We start from the raw sequence: 23,512 nt of genomic DNA, 5'->3' as shown, positions 1-23,512 counted from the left end.
GTATTCTAGTGTCAAAATAAAGTAAACTAATTCCTTTAAAATAGAATTAGTTAATATGTGTGTAAGTTTTATTTTTATTTTTATTTTTTAAACATGCCCAGTGAGGCAAAGAAATCAAGTTTATTTCTCAATCTTTGCTAAAGGTACAATGGAATGTGGAATACAATGATTTGTTTAGACTATAAGGACTATGGATAATTTTTTCTTATTATGTACGAGTAGGCAAAGTTGAAACCACATGAACGCTTCCCTCACAGCTCCAGGGTCTCTGGTTCAATATAACGGCTTGCGTTACAGTCTGTGTGATATTTTACATGCTCTCCCCATGTTTATTTCAATGGTGCTATATAGATTGGCCACTCTAGCCTTTGGCCTTTAGACCCTGCATCCATTATAATGGACTACACATTATTTAGGGATTGTTTTTCTTTAAAATACCTAAATTAAGGCAAAGTTTACTAATTGGATTGTTAGACACTCATTGTGAGGTCAACCTATCATAACCTATATATAACCTTTTTAAGAGAAGCATGGCAGGTGTAGTAAAGCGACAGAAGAGTAAAGATTTTTCACAACTTCTTTATACATGTTTTTACAAGTTGATCCCTACTTAAAATACTATGAAAATAATAACTAAGGTTGAAATGAATAATTATTACTATTAATTAGTATTTAGTCACAGGTTTTTTTTTTTTTTTTTTTTTTACCATGTCCATTTCAGTGGACATTATGTCTTAACTGATGTCCATTACCATTTGCATAAATGTAAAGATATACAATATTAGTAATGCTAACAATTACAGTGTTTTTTAATGATATTTATGAACACGAAATGTTCACATAGAATACATGTTTGTATTTGGGCCACAAAGCATTAGAGATCCTAGAACGTTTGGCAGACAGAAATCTGTCTGAAATTGAATCGCTGTGGTCTGAGCATGAGGGTGAAGATCCAGCGAGGACAGGTGGTTAATATTGAAACATCAAAAGAAAAGAGGAAAACTGTTTTGAAAAACAACAATTCATAATTGTATTTAAAGTCATATAATCATGATTATGAATATGAACATAAGCCACAAATAAGTAAATAATAAGAAATTATAACAAATGTATAAAACATAATTGCATAATAATAATAATAATAATAATAATAATAATAATAATAACAACAATAATAATAATAACCACCACCATCATCATCATAACAACAACAACTACAACAACAACAACAACAACAACAACAATAATAATAATAATAATAATAATAATAATAATAATAATAATAATAATAATAATAATTATAATTATTATTATTATTATTATAATAATTAAGAAATAATCTCTGGGAGTTAATTTGTGCCTGCTTCCTGAACAGTGTTTGTGCGGTACCAATATTTTTATATTTGTATAGCATTGTCTGGAAAATTCTTGTGGTAACTTTGGAAATTGCTCCTAAGGAGGAACTTGTGGGGGTCCACAATTTTTTTGAGGTCTTGGCTGAGTTGATTGTATTTTCCCATGGTATCAAGGGCAAAAAGGCACTGCCTCTAGACGTATTCTTTTTTACAGCCACAGGTGCACTCCCAATTTACTCCTAATTATGTCAATTATTAAAGCAAAAGCTTCTAGAAGTCATTATATGAATTCCTGGAATCTTCCATACTATTTAAAGAGACAGTCAACGTGGTGTATGTAAACGTTTGACCCACTGGAATTCTGGTCTAATTAATTAAAGTTGAAATAAATCTGTCTCTAATCAATTGTTTTTAAATGACCGGTGTGAACAAAGTAGATGCTCTAATTGACTTGCCAAAAGAAATGTATAGGAACATGAAATGTATGGAGTTTTGAACAACTAAGATTGAATATCTTTACTTGAGGTACATATAAACCCTTTGCCTCAGCTCACTGCACTTCATGCAAAAAGTCCAGTCTTGCTGTTCCATGTGGGTTTTCTACTGTTCCTATTGTTACGTTAGCTGTTTTGTTTGCAAAGTTTTAATTTTTTTATTTTTTTTACAGAGTGTTAGCCTGCAGAGTATAAATTAAGAAATACAACAGAAAATATAACTCCAGAAGAAAGAATGTTATATTTTGTTGACAAAAAAGAAGCTAAAAGAGACCTTTCTGCACTGTAAAATATTAGCTGAAGAAAGCAGAAATGCAGATGATCTGTCAAATGTTTAAGTATTAAAAAGCACATTTAAATTTTTTCTTGTGCCTAGAATGTGAATCAGGTCTGAAATTGTTCCTAGGTACGAATGAGTGTGTGAATTAGTGTGTGTATTGTGCCCTGCAATAAACTAGCATCCCGTGCAAAATGTATCCTTGTGTTTGTCCGGGATGGACTCTGGATCCAACACAACCCGGTTACTTTCACATTTTTTTTAATGTGAAAATATTTACCACAATGACAATGAGGCATGATACAAATGCACAAATTAAAAGGAAATATGAAAACAATGTTAAATAATATATAGCACATTACCACAACACGATGGTTTGCGGATAAACTTGGCTTTGTATACGATACACACCCACAATGTGGGCAAAATATTCATCCGAATTTTCCAAGCATTTCAGTCAGAGAATGAGCTTTTCCATGATTCTGTTGACACAATTTCATTTTCGCAGAACTTGGCCTGGAACTCCCAGAACTTGTGCATTTGCCTTCCAGAAACAGAATTTTTCAGTTAACCCATATTGAAAACTGTATCTATTCTAGTCAGGTGTCCAGGTGAAAATAATTTTGTTTTAAAAGCATACTTATACCTTCATTTAAATGAGTGGAAGGGAGCACCAACCAAGATCATTCTTATTATATGATTTTATTTATTTATTTATTTATTTTTAAAAGAAAGTGCTTCATGAAATATGACTTATTTCAAAACTAGGTTATTTGTGTATAAAAGTGAAATTCTCGGATAATCTATTCTGGGATATTATGTGTTACCACCAACATAGTGGTAAATTGATTACTACTCTATATTGGTACTCTAAATTACCCCAAGGTGTGAATGTGTGTGTGTGTATGTGTGTGTGATGGACTGGCATCCCTAGTTCATTAAATATAAGTTGTGCATTAATATTTGTAATTTTTGAAAAATTATTTGCTGTAGAAGTTGTGTTTATTTCTTTTCACTTTAAGAATACATGGAACATGTAATTTGGGCAGGGGTGCATATATATATATATATATATATATATATATATATATATATATATATATATATATATATATATATATATGCACCCCTGCCCAAATTACATGTTCCATGTATTCTTAAAGTGAAAAGAAATAAACACAACTTCTATATGTATAACTTTATATAACTTTATATGTATATATATATAGTTTAGTCAAATACATTAAAATCAAAACCACATGTTTGCTCTTGCTCTAATATAAGTTGGGGTTCAAGTGCACCACTGCTCAACAAATGTATAATATTATATAAATTTAAGTCCACAGTGAGGATGATGGTCAGCTATTGCGTGCTTGCCAAGACACAAACATATCACCAGGCCAATTTTGTGATAGAAAAAGTATGGATTCCCAGGTATAAATCTCAATTTCATTACAAATTATATTATTGGCAACAACTTGAGTGAAATGTTGAATCTTTGAAATATTTGCATGAATTTCAGAGTATTTAGTGTGTCCCCTTTTTGCGTTTATGACTGTGCACTCGAGCTGCATGGACTCCACAAGTTTGTACAAAACCTTAGGATCCATTTTAGATCAAACGTTTGACCTATGTTTCAATAGGAGAGATTAGGCATGAGGAAAATCTGACCTTTCTGTACAAAGCAGTCAACATGGTCAATATCACAAATTTTCTTACATTTAAATAGGGATATAAAAATAATATAGAGTCTTGAAAATGAAATATTCTAGATATTAACCGCTTACTTTCTTTGTTTTAAAACGTTGACCCCACTATACATGTATGAACCCATCAGTGTTTATTTTAATCAGGGATTGACACAAGAGATTATAACTGGTGCAGTTGTATCTTTCCAGCAGTGTCTAGAAAAGTGAAGATGCTCAAGTTTGTTTTTGGATGAGAGCAGAGGATTTTTTTCTTGAAAAAAACAAAAAAAATCCTACCAAACAACTTGTGGTGATGTAGGTGACTTCGGATTGTAGTTTGGAGACTTTCTGACCCCAAGACGCAACTAACTTCTGCAGTTCTCCAGCTGTGGTCCTTGGAGATTTTTTGGCCACTCGAACCGTCCTCAAACCGTACTCGAAAAGTGCGTTGAGACAATATAGACACACGTCCAATTCCAGGTTGATTCATAACAGTTCCAGTTGACTGGAACTTCTTAATTATTGCCATTTTTTCAATGCTTGTGCTAGTTTCTTATAGACACTTCCCATTTTGTGAAGCTCAACAACCTTTTGCTGCACATCACAGCTATATTCCTTGGTCTAACTCATTGTTATGAATGACTAAGAGAATTTGGCCTATGTGTTTCCTCATATTTATACCCCTGTGAAACAGGAAGTCATAGTCGAACAATTTCCTGTTCAAAGTCATCCGGGTGTACTAAAACTTTTATATATATATATATATATATATATATATATATATATATATATATATATATATATATATATATAAATGGAAATATACTTCAAATATATTTTTTCACATATATGCCAATAATTGTTGCTCACCTATATTTAACAAAGATGTTTTTTTTGATAAACCTGTGTTGTGTTTGCGATTGTTTGATATCAATGAAAGCAGAGTATTTTTTGAGAAGGATAAACAGTAAAGACATTTTTTTTCACAGCCTTCTTTGCTCATATTTACCAAGAGTGCCAATACTAGTGGAGGGCACTCTATCAATCAGTCAATCTATCTATCTATCTATCTATCTATCTATCTGCATATTTGTCACTGCTAATTTCCAAATTAGTGTTCATCTCTTGTCGTGGACACTATAGTCATCCTGAATTTCATTGTCTCCATGGTTATCTCATGATGTTTGAGATGCTGCCTAAATGGTCTGTGGCTATCAAAACAAATGGTGATCAAAATATTTGGAAATAGGATGTAATTACTGCAGAATCACCAATACATGACAGTGTGCTGCTGGCCACAATGATGTAAAGCGAATATGCTACTGCTAAATGTGACGTACACAAAATATATGGTCACATTTTATGTTATTTTGTTTATGTTTTTAATTTGGGAATGTTATTTACGTATGAGGAATATTGTAATATGAGCCAAAAGGGTCAATTATTGCCTCTTGGTGAAACTACAAGGCATCTTTATAATACACTTTGGGCATTTCAGTGTTGCCATTAGGAACCAGTGTGACACTTTGCTTCTCACGGGACCTGATTTACGAGCAGACTCTTGTTGCTTCCTCTGTTTTACAGGAAATCTCATCTGTTTATGGGTTCTCAGTGTGACACCTGTTTCATTAAACAAACAAAGAAATGTACTGAGCTAAAAATAAAATAAAATGTTAACAAAACATATGACAGGAAGTCTGCAGTTCTTCATTATGCCACAAATTTTATCAGCATACATGATTATAAAAGATGCCTACTCTGACATTTTGACTGCTCCACCAATCAAGACAGGCTAAATCTGGTCATGCACTGAAGCTGGTTTGAATGTGAATGTCTTTCTCAATATGTGATTTTTCTCCAGTGCATACACTCCTAAGCACTGATTTAATTCCACTGAAACAATAGTTTGTGATTCTAATGCAATGGTACATTGCAAATCACACATCTGGTTGAAAAATGGCACTTGAGAAAGAAACCTTGAGAGGAACCAGATTCAAGACAGAACCCATCATCATCTGGGTGACACCAGATAGTGCAAGTAAATAATTTCCCTTTTTATAACTGTATGCTATATAGCCAAAAAGTGCAATTATGTAACCAGGAACTGATGAGCTTATGAGCAACTTATGAATATGAGCACCAGTGTTATTTCTGAATTCATTATAGTTTTAACTTGAAGTCTATTTTGTTGAAGTTACTGTTCAATGATGGAGACTTGAGTGCAAAACTGTTTGTAGCAACTGTAGTCCTAAGGCTATCCAAGAAAAAATGTCCACAGCCATCTTTATGATTTCTATCCCGTACCATCCACAGTAATCTCATTGATCTTTGGGCTTTCCATATGGGGTTATCTTCAGCAGCAGTTAGTAACTTTTTCATGTGGTTTTTCTACTGTTCTTTTTTCTGTAAAAGAAAAAAAATGATGTGTAAGGAGTGGACAATTGGCTGCAGAGGTGCAGAATAGGACACAATATAATTATTGGAAAGGGTTGCCTTTAGATGGAGGCAGTGGTGGCTCAGTGGTTAAAGGCTCTGGTAAGATCAGAAGGTTAGGACAAGCCTCAGCACTGCCAAGCTACCACTGTTGGGCCCTTGAGCAAGGCCCTTAACCCTCAACTGATCCATTGTATAAATGAGATAAATGTAAGTCGCTTTGGATAAGGGTGTCTGCTAAATGTCGTAAATGTAAATGTAAATGTAGATACCCCAGAACAGGAATTGAGGCATGGGAATCGGTCATATAGGGAATAGGGCATGTTGTATAAAATTGCCAGAGATGAAGCAATTCACATGTTGATGCCAAATCCCAGTGTACTGCATCAATTTGCAGGAATGAAAGAGGGTAGGAAGGAAGGAGAGAAAATTAATCTGCAATATTGGCCATAGTTCATATTGTTCACAGGCCTGAAGTTTGACCGTGCTATGTTTGTGAATTATGCTGATAAAAAAATTGGAGTATGCACTCTAAGAGTTTAAGAAATTGTTTACATTACTGTAGCCATTAGTGCTACCCTGCTATGAAAACTGCTGACCAACTCAATTTAGTCCTTTTGGATATGCACAAATTCAAACAATTTGTATATGCACTCAGGGGTTTAAAGATATATTTTTCTCTGTTTTCACTTTGTATTTACCAAATATGTCGTTTTGCTATGAGCATTGGTTAAAACTAGTGTTTTTATTCACCTTTCACTCTACAAGTCTTTCTATCTTAGCTGAGTTAATGAGAAGTAGAATGAAACATAATTAGAAAAGTGCCTTAAAACTGCATTTTGTATACTATTTGCTTTGAATAGATCCTAAAATATTATAAGTTTGCAACAAATTCTTTGACTGTCATAAACCGATCATTTACACCATCATTTACATCATCAAAATGCAACGTTAAAAATAATGTTTCAGTCTCTCATAGCGCAAAGCTATGTGTATTGAGATGCATTTATTGATCAATTGCTCTCCAAGAAAATACAAGTTTAGTCTGTGGTCTTGTTGTTGCAATAAGGAAACGCAATAAACACAACACAAGTTGCATTACTTGACTTTATTGGTCTGTTGAATATCATTACTTACAGTTATTTCATACCTTAAATAATGAATTTACATTGTTTTAATAATTATTGCTTTACTGCAATTAAAAATTAAATCCACCATATGCATACTTATTATGGATTGCTTAATGTGTGTCCATGGAAGTGGAAGTAAGCAAATCTTCTTTATTTAGTAATATGTTTCCTTTTCCACCCAACCTTTAAAAACAGAGAGAAAAACAGAATTATCTGCCAGCACTTTTCTCTATTTCCTTTATTGATGAAACTATATGTAATATTTCTATTGCTCATTGATATTTATTGTATTATTTGTACAATAGTTTTATCCAAAACTGACAAAATATTTCAAGTTGGAAGCAATATAATAAATTTTTAAAGGCACTTAATAAACTCAGTAAGTATATTATACTTGGTGCTCTCTCAGCATTTTCATAAGCCAAAATGAACATTGCAAACATATCCGTCCTTACCTCCAGGGTTCCGTCTAAGGATGTATCTTCTAGCTTCATCATATATAAAGATGATGAAGGCATAAGGTAAGGCACATAACCACCATGATGGTCTATAAGGAAAAATAGGTCAATAGTTATAATAGGTCATTATAAATGGCCTCTGCCATATAGTCCCTCCATTTTTACAGGCTCAAAGGTAATTGGACACTTTGGCAGTTGGACAATTTCATGTCCAGGTGTGGCCTGTTTCCTCATTATTTCACGACAAATTAAGGAGATAAAAGGTCTGGAGTTGATAGTGTTGAATTTGTATTGGATAGCTGTCCATTGGAGCTCTCAATATGTGGTTCAAAGAGGTAAAGAAGGCTATCATCAGGCTGAAAAAAACAAAAGAGATCTATCAGAGAGACGGAAGAAACATTGGGAGTGTCCACGTCGACAATTAGGTAGATTGTTATAAAGAAAGAATGCACTGGTGAGCTGAGCAACACCAAAAGGCCTGGAAGACCATGGAAGACAACTAAAGTGGATGATTGCAGAATTCGTTCCTGGGTGAAGAAAAACCCTTTTACAACATTTAGCCAAGTACAAACACTCTCAAGGAGGTAGGCATATCATTGTCACTTCATGAAAGTAATTTCAAAGGGTTTACCTCAAGATCCAAACCACTAGAATCATTCAAGAACAGAAAGGCCAGATTATACTGTGCTAGAAAACATCTAAAAAGAAACCCAGCCTGCCCAATTCTGGAACAAGATTTTTTGGACAGGTAAAACCAAGATTAACTTTTACCACAATTATGGGAAGAGAAGAGTGTTGAGAAGTAAAGGAAGGTCCAAAGCACACCACATCATCTGTCAAATATGGTGGAGGAGGTGTTATGGCATGGGCGTGTATGGCTGCTAAAGGAACTGCGTCACTGGTGTTCATTGATAATGCGACTGCTGATAGAAGTAGCAGGATGAATTCTGAAGTGTTTAGAGGTATACTTTCTGCTCAGATTCAGTCGAATGCTGCAATACTGGATGGTGCTTCAGAGTACAGATGGATAGTGACTGAAAACATACAGTGACAGCAACCCATGAGCTTCTTAAGGCAAAAAAATGGAGTGTTGTTAACTGGCCGAGTCAGTCACCTGACATTGGGTAAGACCAAGGAATATAGCTGTGATGTGCAGCAAAAGGTTGTTGAGCCTCACAAAATAGGAAGTGGCTATAAGAAAATAGCATAAGCATTGAAAATGCCCATTTCCACCATCACGGCAATAATTAAGAAGGTCCAGTCAACTGGAAATGTTATGAATCAACCTGGAAGAGGACGTGTGTCTATAACATCTCAACACACTCTGAAGAGGATGGTTCAAGTGGGCAAAAAAAAAAAAAAGTTAGTTGCATCTTGGGGTCAGAAAGTCTCCAAAACTACAATCCGAAGTCACCTACATCACCACAAGTTATTTGGAAGGGTTTCAAGAAAAAAGCCTCTACTCACACAGTTGGGTCCATAAGTGTAGATAGATAGATAGATAGATTAGATAGATAGATAGATAGATAGATCGATAGGTAAATTGAGATTGGACGCTTCCTTGATTTTTTATATTCCCTTTGTTTCTTTTTTTTGGGGGGAGTGTGGTAAACATTTTGTAATTAAATAAAAATTGTAGTATACCTTTATTTTTTTTACCCCTTAAATTATAAGCAAGGCACACTTACTTCAGTGGATACATTCTAAGTGCAATATCCATGCCTGGACAATATGACAGAAAAGAAGCCAAAGCTGTCTCCTCCAAAAGCCCAAAGATAAGGATTTTATTCCTGAAAGAAAATGGTAAGGATAGTGAAAATAGTCAGAATTTGGCAGGTAATTCTGAAATATGACTCCTCATTAAATATCACAACTGCTTGAAAGTGATTTACGTACTTCATTTTTTGTTGTAAAATGGAATTCATCCTTGTTTTACAGATGATCAAATCAGCCCACTGCACTATCACAATGCTGATAAAGAATGCTGTCTGGCATGTGTACTCTATAATTTTTCTGCTCTCGTAAGTCTGCGAAAATTTTTTACAGTACATGCATTTTGAGTAGAACAGTGTAGATAGAGATGGTTTAACAGTGTTTATATTCAAATCCATTCTGACCCATATTTGAAGGACATACCCACTGTTGGCCAAAGCTGTCCTCCAAGTCATTCAAATATTTATCATCCCAGTCAATACGCAATCCTATCAGGAATGAGGGCAGGAATCCATTCTCAGCAAGGACTACAAAATAAGTGAAGAAACCTGCAGATGCTTGCATCATTCCTAAAAATAGAAAATAATGTTGATTCCATTAAAATGACTGTAATCCAGGTCTGAATGCCTAATTATATTAAATTCAATATACTTTACAGTGTCTCAGTCATCTTACCAATCTGACCATAAGCCATACTAATTAGCCTTTCATTCACTAGCTTGTCTTTTTGTGGATTTCTGGGCTGTCTTTTCATGATGTCACTCTCAGCATGTTCATAGGCCAGTGAAATTGCAGGCACCTGCGTAAAAAAAAAAGAAAGAGTAAACGAAATGTAATGCAATTTTTTTTTTCAATGAGATTCTGTCAGGTACTAGTATATCCCTACCCAAACCTATATTTCAGGCTTCGTGACGATAGCTCAGGGGTAGCCCTGTCAAATTCCTGCTGAAATCTGGTTGGCCAACTGTTATTTATTTATTTATTTATTTTTTTAATTAGGTCATCGTCCAAAATACACTTATAGATTAACACGTAGCTGAACTGAATTACCAAAATACCAGATCAATTTATTTGGGAGAACCCAGAGAATCTAGAGAAAAAAGAACTTATTATAAATGTTTGCGATATAGTGCCATCATTATGTCAATTGGACTCATCTAGCTTGCATGAGTAGCTGGATTACAATAGGGAGTTCTACCTAGGGAGTACGACTTATGGTTTGGTCTCCACTATTTGTTTTAGGGGATAGCAATAATAATAATAATAATAATAATAATAATAATAATAATATATAGCTGCAAGCAGCAATTAAGGGGACCAAGCACTTTGTGGCCCCAAAACAATGGTGGAAGCCCAGAAGTAATTGGGACTATCACCACTTGTTCCCAAAGATATACACTAAATTTAAAGGCAAAATATTAAGCGATTGATTAGCTTGATATCAACATGAAATATCGCCTCACTTACTGTTTTTGGTAGCCCTTCCAAGTTGCAAATGAACTCAAAGCTTATTTGTTAATTTTAGGTCATGTTACTAAAGACATGTGACAAATTTACAACCTCAAATCCTGTTTCATGGCTTAGCCATCAAATTTGTTTCCTGGTTATGGACAAAACATCCTACAAATCAAAAATACAAGAAAAAATATTTGTTTGGATTGGGCTGTAATATAATACTGTGATACAAATTTTGTGCTAATTGGACAAATTCAAATTCTTTACATCAACACCAGTCAGCAGCTTCCAAGAAACTACTAAAAAATGTCATGAAAATAGTCATGATTTGATTTTACATGATTTAGGCTACAAAATTATGAGCAGTTTTACTAATTTGTGAATTATATCACCACATAGTGGGTATTTAGGCAAAACATCTTGGAGTCCCTTATGACAAGGTTCTTTACTCACACCCAACTTAGCTTTGGTCTGAAAAATTGACACTTTTGCTGAGATATGGCTTCATTTCCTGTTTGGTGACTTTGCTTACAAATTTGTTTGGCCTTTATGGATGAAACACTCCTCCAAACAAGAAGCTGACAAAAAAAGTGTTATTCTGGTCTGTCTCCTGATGCTGTCTTCAACATTTCATGGTAATTGGAGAAAATTTATAGGAAACGAAGCAAAAAAAAAAGTTTTTGGAAAAATAAAAAGTGACTTTTTGTTTGACAAATCAAAATTCAATGCATCATCAACATTCTCAACACTCAGCAGGTTCAGGGGGAATCGTGAGAAACAAGAATCTCGATTGGATGTTTACCATTTCAAAAGTTCTAAGGAATTTTATGAATTTGTGAATTATAGCGCCACATAGTAGTGAATTTAGTTTGGTCAAGATTCATTACACTGCTTCTGAGATGCTCTTACTTCTAATTTGATGGCTTCACCATGAAATACATCTGTGTGTTTTGGTTGAACCATTTATCATATCACAAATCCGAGAAACAAGTTTTGTTTGGGTTGGTCCTCCTGTTGTGCTCTTCAGAAATTCATGATTATTGAACACAAATTGTAGGAGAAGAAGTGAACATAATTTTTTTTTTTGTTAAAATTAAAAAATGTATGAAGTTTGGGCAAAATATGTTGCATTGTTGCTGAGATATGCCGTCACTTCCCATCTGGTGACTACTGTCAAATTCGTTTGCATGTTCTGGATGAATCCTCCCATATATGAAAAAATCTCCCAATTTTATGATCCAAATTTGGGGATGAATGGACAAATTTTGTAGGAGAACAAAATAAACCTTGTTTTTGAAAAAGTTCTAAATGGCAGAAAATCAAACATGGCAGAAGTTAATGCTGTGGTGTCTGTTTAATTTGGCTTCACCCAAAGAATCATAGAAAAGTGGAATCATGTTTCCTTAATAGTGCGTTGCATGGTTCTTTACTGTAAACATCTGTCCATATTTGCTCTGTTGATGATGCTACAGGGCTTGTGTCGCGTACACCTAAATTGCTGTGAAGGTAGCTGAGACTGTCCTCTAACACTGTGCTAAATTTGATAATAAAAAAAAAAGTGTATGAAGCGTTCTATAGGCTGCCATAGTCTTCCATGTGGAATAATAATAATTAAATAATAATGATAATAGTAGTAGTAGTAGTAGTAGTAATAACTTCTTACCATGTCCGTTCCCAAGTCAATACAAAGTATAGTGACAGTGCCAAGTGGGAGAGGAATGCCAGCTATGATGAAGAGGAGGAAGGGGGTAATCTCAGGAATGTTACTGGTTAAGGTGTAAGCAATTGATTTCTTCAAGTTGTCAAAGATGAGACGACCTAGAGAGGGAATTATATTTACGTTAGTTATTTGGCTTAACTCAAACCAAACTTGAAAGACATGCAATTAAGTTTTTTAACCTTCTTCTACTCCAGTGACAATAGATGCAAAGTTGTCATCCAGGAGAATCATATCAGCAGCCTGTTTGGAGACATCAGACCCAGCGATACCCATTGCTACACCAATATCAGCCTTCTTCAGAGCAGGAGAATCATTAACACCATCTCCAGTCACAGCCACTATGGCACCCTTTCAGCAAATAATGTAAACATATTTACTGAATGAAAGGTTAAACTCTCACTTTATTAAAAGGATTATTAAAACTAAAAGTAGTTCATACCTGTCTCTGGCAACCTTCCACAATAATCAGTTTTTGCTGAGGAGACGTTCTGGCAAACACAATCTCAGTGTGGTGTTTTAAGACATCATCCAGCTGCTCCGGTGTCATGTCCTTTAACTCTGCACCATGGACGACACAGGCCTTTGCATCTCTGCAAAAATGTCTGGAGTTAGTCTGGTGTCTTTTTACTCGTTTTACTTGCATGCTGCATTGTATTTATGTATGTTGTAATATGTTTTAGCATGTGTTTATATGTTTAGACATGTCCTTTAATGTGTTGACTGAGTCTTGAATTAAGCCCTATTGCTAATTACCCCTTTTGCAAGCTAAACTAAACTAATGTCAGTCAAATTGACTCTTTCAGTGAAACTATGCAGTCCATATTTATCAATGAAACTTTCTAGAGTCTCTAGCGAATGATTGAGGTCCTACTTAAAAGACTACTGAGGCACCACTGCATCGCCTATTTCATAATAGACGTTTCTTAGAGCAAATGAAGAATTCCAGGTAACCTGGGGTTGACATCTCCAACAGGGATATTCTGACGAGCAGCAATGTCTTCCACAGTTTCATTGCCTTCAGAGATGATACCCACACCTTTAGCAATGGCTTTTGCTGTAATTGGATGATCTCCTGTAACCATGATGACCTGGAAACAGGAGATATGAGAGAATGATAATCTAATTACATTCTTACAAGGTGTCCCGTGTAGAACTTTTACATGAACTAAAGAGTTTACCTTGATTCCTGCACTCCTGCACTTAGCTACAGCGTCAGGTACTGCGGCACGGGGAGGATCAATCATAGACATGAGGCCAAGAAAGCATAGATTCTCAGTGGGGAAATTTACTTCCTCTGTGTCAAATGCAAAGCCCTCAGGGAACTGATCATCAGGAAGACTGAAATGGCAGAATCCTGGAATGCAAATAATGGCACAGTGTATAAAACATACCAGTCAACTTACTATCAAAATATCAAGTTGTCTGTTTTACACCTGTGTATTCAATTACATTTTCTCACCTAATACCCTTTCTCCAAGGCTCCCAAGCTTCACGTAGACATGTTGGAAAGCATCTTTCATCTGTTCATCCAAGGGTTGCTCTTTGCCATGAATCATAATGGTTGAGCATCTGTACAGAATGCTCTCAGGGGCTCCTTTCATTACTAATATGTGGTCAGTCTCTGAGGAGTTGGGGTTCTTGTGGACTGAGAGCTTATGTATGACAGTTAAACTTCTGTTAGGGTTAACAATAGGCATCAAATAATCACATAAAAAGTTATTTTAAGGTTAAACCTAAACACCTGGTATTTGTTGGTAGAGTTGAAGGGGATCTCAGCAAGCTTTGGATACTTGTCTCTCATTTCCTTCACTGAGCCACAGCAGAGCTCAATACACTTTAACAGGGCAGACTCTGATGCATCACCAGCTGTATCTCTCTGTAAGATAAGGAAATGCACAAAATAAGAAATGATGGGAGTCTTCTTGTTCCTTGGTAGCATGGTGACAAATGACCTTGTACAGATGCAAAGGCACAGCTACTATATGCTCAAGTAGTTATAAAAAGTTTGAAAAAAGAGACCAAACATTGTTTAGGAAAGTAGTAGACCAAAGAACATTGAAGAAAAAAAATGACCAAACAACTTTAATAATTAAACAAACCTTAAGTATTGGAACTTTGCTCTGATCACCAAGGAAGACTGCACGGTTGCACAGGCCAGCTACACGAGCAAGAGCAGCCCAAGTGGGAGAACTTCTGTCAAAAGAGGTTCCACTTTGGTTCTCTGTGGTATCTGCTTCATGAATTTGATTGTCAAACCACATATGTGCCACAGTCATACGGTTCTGGGTCAGAGTTCCTGTCTTGTCTGAGCAAATAGTGGAGGTGGATCCAAGTGTTTCTACGGCTTCAAGATTCTTTACCAGACAGTTCTTCTTTGCCATACGCTTGGCAGTTAAAGTTAAACACACCTGTAAGAACATATATTTAAATTACTATTTTTTAAAAAATATAAGTACTATTGGCCACGTTCTTGGTTCTTGATTTTAATTTAAAAAACGGACTTTATAAAGATTACTATGTTAACTTTGACTGAATACGTTTATGTAGAACCATCATGGACATTTTTAGATACAGTACTTACAGTAACTGTAGCAAGCAGGCCCTCAGGCACATTGGCAACGATGATTCCAATAAGGAAGATGACAGCTTCAAGCCATCCATATCCAAGAATAAGGGACAAGATGAAGAAGGACACACCCAGGAAAACAGCCACACCAGTAATAATGTGGATAAAGTGTTCAATCTCTTTGGCAATTGGTGTCTGTCCACCCTCAAGACTTGAGGCCAGAATAGCAATACGACCCATGACTGTGTGATCACCTGTGTTGATGACAATACCTTTGGCTGTACCTGAGAAATAATCATTTTTTTTTTTATTTAAATGTACATTTTATTAACAATCTTTTGTTTTGTAAAGAACTTATTTTATAGTTCAAGTGTATATTTGTACCTTCCAGGCAATTTGTGGAAAAGAACACAATATTCCTTGTCTCTAGAGGGTTTTCATTTGAAAAATCAGGAGTACGAGTTTGCGGCTCAGATTCTCCAGTAAGAGAGGAATTGTCCACCTGCAAGGGCAAAAAATATGAGCGGTATTATTTTGTTACATTTTAAGTTATTTTGATTTCTATTAGTTCTACAAGACTTTGACTTGACTTCTTCCAAGGATTTTTCCCCAGTGAAGGTTAACTTTCACAAGGAGACTAAACCAACTTACACTGTATGTGTTTGTCAGAAATCTAAATCACTCACTCACTCGCTCACTTTTAGTTACCACTTTACCCTTGTCATGGTCATGGTGGATCCTATCCTATCATGGGACAACAGTCCATTGCGGGGAACTATGCACATATGCATTCACACACTCATTCACACTCTATCATAGCCAATCCACCTACTAGCATGCTTTTGGGAGGTGAGAGGAAACCAGCGATCCCAGAGGAAACCCACATGAACATGGGGAGAACATGCACAAAAACTTCACACAGAAAGTAACCTGAGATCAGGATGGAACCTCGGATCCTGACCCTCGGCAATGCACTACCCAAGTCAAAAATCAATGGACTTAACTTTCTGTAAAATGTACTGTATGTGTTTCTTTGAACTATATGGAAGAACTCTTGTCTTACCTTGCATCCATAAGCAACAATAATTCGCAGATCAGCAGGAATTCTATCACCACCTTTGATTTCCACCAAGTCGCCAACAACAACCTCTTCAGCGTTAATACTTTTTCTCTCACCATCACGAATAACCAGAGCTTGCTATATAAGAAAAAATGCAGTTAAATGAAGGCCGAGATGTAGACATTTTATAATCTTTGGTATAGCTTCTTTGTATTTTACATGGGGAACAAGATTCTTGAAGGAGTCCATGATCTTTGAGCTCTTAGCTTCTTGGTAGTATGAAAAGCACCCAGTAATCAACACCACTGTGGCCAGCACAATACCTAAGTACAGCTATAAAAAAGTAAATATTATAATTTGTTTAGAAAAAAAAAAATCAATTAGTTATATAAACTAAAGGAAAATGAAAGTTTCTTACATTATCATTTTCTGGTTCATTATTAGTAGTAATCTGAATTGCAAAAGCAAAGAAACAAAGAAAAGCTCCAATCCACAGTAGTGTACAGAATCCGCCAAAAAGCTGTTTACAGAATTTAACCCATTCTGGGGTGGTGGGAGGAGGCGTCAGTACATTGGGTCCATCACGTTCAAGGATCTCCTTTGCCCGGGAACCAGACAAACCCTTCAACAATAGGAAAAAATTCAATAAAATTAGAAATGAGTTATTAATTAGTGTTTTTAGTTATTTGTTTTTAGACATCAGAACGATTAAGTTTCAATTTAAATTTACTGAGATGAAAAATTATTTTGTAAAATATAGCATTAACAAATAGTTGTAGCACCACTATATTATGTCTTATTACAGTGACAAATGAAAGGAAAACCAACATGTCTTCTTAATGTGTTGGGCCACCAAAAGCCTCCAGTACAGTATTATTTTCATCCTTATCAAACTGTTCTGTGAGCTCTCATGTACTGTGGTTGGGGAGTCTGTCATCCTGGAAGAGAACACTCCCATCAGCCTAGAAATGTTTAATCAAAGGACTTTGTAATGATCTTTTCCACTAAGGATTGAAGTGGACCCAAACCATGCCAGTTAAATTCCCCAACAGCATAATGGAGCTACTATTTTTTTAAAATCTTTGTCACTGTATATTATGTCTTAAATTATGTTTAAGATTAAATTACAAGGTATTAATATGAAGAATTTTAACAACAGGGTCTTCGGATATGGGAAATGTGCGGCACCTTGGATAGTACACCAACAGATTTATTTTTCAAAGACATAATTTATGGCCACAAGAAACTAAACCAGGGTCACAGAATTGTTGTCTAATGTATGCACATAATTCCCTTTTCCCTTTACAAAAATTTCTATTGTAATTTATCAAGTGCTAAAATTGTACTCTCCTCCATTGTACTACAGTTATATCAAAACAGATATATTATTCTTTCTTGTAAAATAGATTCATTTTGTATTTCAAATGTATTTCTTTTACATTGGGGGAGATTTTTTTTTTTACTGTGAGTTAGTATACTCTGAGTTGTTATTTTATTTGCCTTATGCAACTTTATAAAAAGTTCATGACTCTAACAAGCATTTTAAAGGTGCAGGGTTTCGCCATTGTAAAAAGGCTGTTTTGGCTCAAGTCACTATTTATTGTAAACCAGTTGCAGGACAACATTCGATTGCATGGCTTCTAAGCATCCTACAAAAACTGCTCACAGAAGGCTATCCGTATATGATAAAATTCTCACAGCATTCTATCTCATAAATTTCCCACAATCCCACAAACGAGCGAATGTCTCTCAACGACCAGATTTCATATGGCACGGTGATTCTCATGTTAAAATACAACTACTTAAACTGAACTGTAGTGTACCAAATGTCTGCTTGGTCACAACACAAATGAACCAGAAACAAAACATGGTCACAGTTGATTGAGATTGATTGAGAACTATAAATAGCTAATTGAAAATGGGTAAAATAAATAAATAAATAAATAAACCATACTATGAATTTCAGGACCTCAATTTAGTCTGGCATCATTAAATTATTTAATGATTTATTATTTAATGCTGTGGCTGCTCCAGACCTTCGTACAATGGATTGTAAATGGATTATTATTATTAATTTTTTTTGTAACGGAACATTTAGACATTTACTGGATTTATAAAATGTGAATGCTTCCACCCATAATTGGAAAATTCTCTAAAAAATGACCAGAAGTGGACAGACTCACAATAACTATGTTTAATATCACTACACATGGGAATTTCCTTCCATAAAACATTTCTAACTATATAGCTGTAAAATATCTGGTCATTAGAAATTTACTGGTCATTAGAACATAAAGGTTTTAGAGGAGTTTAACCGACTTTTTTTCAGTGATTAATTGCATTTTCTCTTCCAAGTGATCTACTCACTCTGTTAATGTCAGTGCCATATTTATGGTGCAGTTCATCTAAGGTTAACTTGTGATCATCCTGCAAGGGTAAATATGATTTAAATATTAGTCAGACAATAAACATTCCATCAAACCGTTTTCATCATTCCATTTTTGAGACAAAACATAAATACAATCATATAAAATATTTTAATGTATTGCCTTAGGTAGAATTTTGATATTCTGTGATCTGTAAAAAAAAAATGTAAATAAAATAAAAAAATAAATAAAATTAAAAAAAAAGTGCAATTCTTACCAGATCTACTTCTTTCTTAAGTTCATTTATGTCCTTCCGCTTTTTCTTTCCGTCTTCTGAACTTGCTGCCAGCATGTACTTATCATTTCCGGTCTGCACAAAATTTGTAAAAGATTAACATGAAAAATTCTAATGCCCAGTTTAAAATCATAATTAAATTGCAATGACAAAAATCAAAAGGCAATTACCACTTACCCCAAACCCCATTTTAAGTTTTTGCCTAGTAACTGATCAAAGTATGTGCTTGTCCAAACCTGGCAGAGAAACCTTTATATCTTAGCGATTCACCAGTTTGAACGGGAGGAGTTTTGGTCAAAACTGGTGGTATGTCAGTTTAATTCCTCCATGGCAACCAAACAGTTTCCCAAAACACCTGGGAAAGGGGTGAAGTGTTTGTGGAAATGTTTTTAAAGTATTGTACATACACAAAGGATCCATACAGGTAGGTAATTTAAACTCCTCAAGTGTGTTTACATAGTAATATACCAATATTACTCACCAATATATTAATATTTATCGCATAAACAAATTCTGCACATGACCATCTACATATCACATTACTATATTTAAACCAATATATATATATAAAACACACATAATTAAAGTCTTATATATATAATTCAGTAAGACTTTAATTATGTGTGTTTTTTATAGGCTTACAAGAATTGTACATTAACCAACATCCATAAACTATAAAATTAATGGGCGCCTGCCCATCACACTCATATCTGATTTTTGAACATCACACTCCAAATTTAGTCCACCAATTCTGTTATAATGGAACATGGCTGTGGAGATTTGTCCATTCAGCCATTATAGCCTTATTATAGAGCATTATAGCCACAGACACTAATGTTGGGTGAGGAGACCTGGTGCAATCAGCATTCCAGTTCATCCTAAAGGTGTTCAGTGGGGTTGAGGTCAGGCCTCTGTGCATATCACTTGAGTTCTTCCACTCCAACCTTGGCAAACCATGTCTTAATGGACCTTACTTAATGGACTTCAGCATTGTCTTGCTGAAACAGGTTTGGGCTTCTTAGTTCCAGTGAAGGGAAATTGTATTAAAAGGTTGTCCACAAACATTTAGCCATATGTTGTATTTATAAAGGCTTATTCATAAATTAATTCTATGTAATGAACACGGCATTTGCCAGTCGACCTTATCGCTGAGTTAAGTGGCATTGTGTTATAATTTCGAGTCTGACTTACATTCAAACATCATGACAGTGTACTTCTGGTATATCAGACATAATGGTAACAATGCCACATGTCAAAAATCAAAGACAATTTACATAACATAATTTGCATAACATATAATGCCATGCCATTGCATCGAATAATCATAAAAAAATTAGCAGCAGACTTAAGACATTCGCTTTATTTAAAGGTCAAATAAAATATAGATCACTTTTTATTACAATATAACTGCTCTTGTTGGTAAAACCATGACTATGCCTGAGTTTTGTGTGCAGGCTCTCATGCCAGTGTTACCACCACATACCAGGTATACAAGACACTGAAGGGAATCATTTGCAAATGCATACTTAATCTAAATATGTTTACCCAATTTAATTGATATTTAAGTTAAATAAATGTATGAGGTCCTTCATTAAAGCTATTAGCTTTTCTTAAGTTAGATATGTTAGAATGGACAGAGTGAAAGAAGCTTCCTGCTTACTCTTTGCCAGGGCTGCCATGATTCAGGAAGGAGCACCAGGCATGGAGTTCCATGAAGGCTAAGTCGATAACATTTGGGTTAGGTTTAGGGTTAGGATGGTAACACAGGATTGTATTCTGGATCTGCACTCAGAATTCACATCATCAGCTCTCCAGCTTCTCAGTGTGAAGTCCTAATCAGAGCTTTGGATTACCAGATAAAATGCAGATAAATTAATAAATGTGATCAGAAGGTTGATTTAAAACAATATCACTGCTCATATCCCTGAGAAACGATGTTTTTATGGTATTTATTGTGGGTGTGGTACATCCCTGCCAAATTAGAAAACCAGGACAATCACTCAATCAATCAATCAATCAATCAATCAATCAACCAACCAACCAACCAACCAACCAATCAATCAATCAATCAATCTTCATTTCGGATGAGAGTGTGGTATTTGTAGTCATTTTTTAATGTTTCTAGTAGAGTATTTATTTCAGTCACTCAGTTTTCAGTTATATTATATGCTATTATATCCATGAAATAATCCATGCTTTTGTGGATACACATCACAAAGCTATTTAGACTTCCCAGAAGAAGCTTACATTGTCCATGGAGTTTGCTGAATATCTTTGCCATTTTAATCAATACCTGGGTCTGTTATCAAAATATTTTCGGTCATGATAGTGCCAATCCCTTTGTGTATGATGGTAGAGATTTCTGGTTTGATTTGCTGGTCAATCCTGGTATGTAGCAAACGAATTTAACTTTGACACTTAAATAACAGGGAAAAAATGGTTTATGCTACCAGAAGTGTAATATTATATAAAACAAAAAAGCTTTAATTAAACACAGATTGTTATTAGTAATTCAGTTGTTAATTTTTATGTATGTGTTAATGACTCTTTTTCCAAAGTACAGTATAAGATACAGTATCTCACAAAAGTGAGTACACCCCTCACATTTTTGTAAATATTTGATTATATCTTTTCATGTGACAACACTGAAGAAATGACACTTTGCTACAATGTAAAGTAGTGAGTGTACAGCTTGTGTAACAGTGTAAATTTGCTGTCCCCTTAAAATAACTCAACACACAGCCATTAATGTCTAAACCGCTGGAAACAAAAGTGAGTACACCCCTAAGTGGAAATGTCCAAATTGGGCCCAAAGTGTCAATATTTTGTGTGGCCACCATTATTTTCCAGCACTGCCTTAACCCTCTTGGGCATGGAGTTCACCAGAGTTTCACAGGTTGCCACTGGAGTCCTCTTCCACTCTTCCATGACATCACGGAGCTGGTGGATGTTAGAGACCTTGTGCTTCTCCACCTTCCGTTTGAGGATGCCCCACAGATGCTCAATAGGGTTTAGGTCTGGAGACATGCTTGGCCAGTCCATCCCCTTCATCCTCAGCTTCTTTAGCAAGGCAGTGGTCGTCTTGGAGTTGTGTTTGGGGTCGTTATCATGCTGGAATACTGCATACTGATCATGCTCTGCTTCAGTATGTCACAGTATATGTTGGGATTACTGGAACCATGTCCTGTGGTCTGATGATACCAAGATAAACTTATTTGGTTCAGATGGTGTCAAGTGTGTGTGGTGGCAACCAGGTGAGGAGTACAAAGACAAGTGTGTCTTGCCTACAGTCAAGCATGGTGGTGGGAGTGTCATGGTCTGGGGCTGCATGAGCGCTGCTGGCACTGGGGAGCTACAGTTCATTGAGGGAACCATGAATGCCAACCATGAATATTTTAGATAAAAGATTCTTGAATTGGGGGTACCGTAAAGAATGGGTTGAAAATGCTAAAAAGAAATTTGATACAGTGTGTACGAGCTAAGGTTAATAAAAAGCATCTTTTTAACGCTCCTATTTACACTGTTAAGTACTCAGCATTAAGTCCGGAGTTCCGTAAAAGTATTAAATAGGCACTGGCATATTATTTCTAGTGATCCTAAATTATCAGGTATTTTTAAAGAAGGCCCCGAATTGGTTTTTAATCGTCAAAACTATCTCTGAGATTTGCTTGTTAAATCTGAATTTCCTTCTCATGCAGTTAAACTAGGCATTCAGACTCTTCCTCCAGGTAATTATAGGTGTGGAAATTGCGCCCAGTGTGCTTTTACACATAGATGTAATTCTTTTAGTCATCCAGACACTGCTCGTAATATTTTGATACATGGTGCTATTACCTGCTCCTATACTCATGTGATCTATCTTATTCGTTGTCTTGCATATGTTGGAAAAAACATCTCCAACATTGCGTAATCACATTAGCGAACATTGTAGCAACATCAGGACCGGAGCTATGCACAGTCCTATAGCGTCATATTTCAGACAAACTGGTCATAATGCCAGTGCTTTGCAATACATAGGTATCGAGAAGGTAAAAATAATCTTAAGAGGTGGTGATTATGAGCTGAACTGTTATGAACTGTTACAAAGGGAGTGTTTTTGGATTTATTCTTTAAATACGTTGTCACCATTAGGGCTGAATGAGGTTTTCGATATTAATCCTTTTCTATAGTGATTTATGTATTTCTTCATGATCAAATATGTATTTTTTTAATAATTAAAGATATTGTTAAAGATATTCTTGATACTACTTTATAATAAATTATAGCTTACGAGTAAGAGAGTGAAATATTTAATATCATATTCTTGCGGTTTACCCTTATGTGGATTGTTTTGTTTATTGTTATCATTTATTTTGTGTCACATGTTTTGTGTGCGAGTCTAATTAAGGTGATTACCTGCTTCTATAAACAATTCTGCTATAAACAGTTGCATTTTATTCCACATGGGTATTGTGCCTGATGAAGACCTGACAGTTGAAACGTTGCACTTTCAATAAAAAGTC

General features: G+C 35.2%; 1 protein-coding gene across 1 annotated transcript; it reads right to left on the bottom strand.

Moving 5' to 3' along the window:
* Positions 1-7,487: 7,487 nt before the first annotated feature.
* On the bottom strand, positions 7,488-19,280 carry LOC128601979 (sodium/potassium-transporting ATPase subunit alpha-1). Its single transcript, XM_053615464.1, has 22 exons — positions 19,188-19,280; positions 18,993-19,085; positions 18,717-18,776; positions 16,768-16,971; positions 16,569-16,682; positions 16,353-16,487; positions 15,674-15,791; positions 15,305-15,573; positions 14,823-15,131; positions 14,465-14,599; positions 14,183-14,375; positions 13,902-14,077; positions 13,675-13,811; positions 13,163-13,313; positions 12,903-13,071; positions 12,667-12,821; positions 10,224-10,347; positions 9,972-10,117; positions 9,732-9,862; positions 9,524-9,625; positions 7,833-7,924; positions 7,488-7,560 (listed from the first exon to the last, which is right to left on the bottom strand). The coding sequence occupies exons 1-22, from the start codon at positions 19,197-19,199 to the stop codon at positions 7,532-7,534; spliced, it is 3,054 nt and encodes a 1,017-aa protein (XP_053471439.1). The 5' UTR covers positions 19,200-19,280; the 3' UTR covers positions 7,488-7,531.
* Between the last annotated feature and the right edge of the window lie 4,232 nt (positions 19,281-23,512).

This window comes from Ictalurus furcatus, chromosome 26 (genome assembly GCF_023375685.1).
Source record: "Ictalurus furcatus strain D&B chromosome 26, Billie_1.0, whole genome shotgun sequence".
In the NCBI taxonomy this organism is placed as follows: Eukaryota; Metazoa; Chordata; class Actinopteri; order Siluriformes; family Ictaluridae; genus Ictalurus; species Ictalurus furcatus.
The sequence above is the reverse complement of the archived record's forward strand: the minus strand, read 5'-3'. Positions and strand labels throughout refer to the sequence as shown.

Excerpts from the sequence above, each read along its gene's own strand:
- LOC128601979 (XM_053615464.1), bottom strand. Across the intron at positions 15,792-16,352 it reads TTGTTGCTTATGGATGCAAG|GTGGACAATTCCTCTCTTAC; the intron begins GTAAGACAAGAG and ends TTGCCCTTGCAG. Across the intron at positions 15,574-15,673 it reads TTCCACAAATTGCCTGGAAG|GTACAGCCAAAGGTATTGTC; the intron begins GTACAAATATAC and ends ATTATTTCTCAG.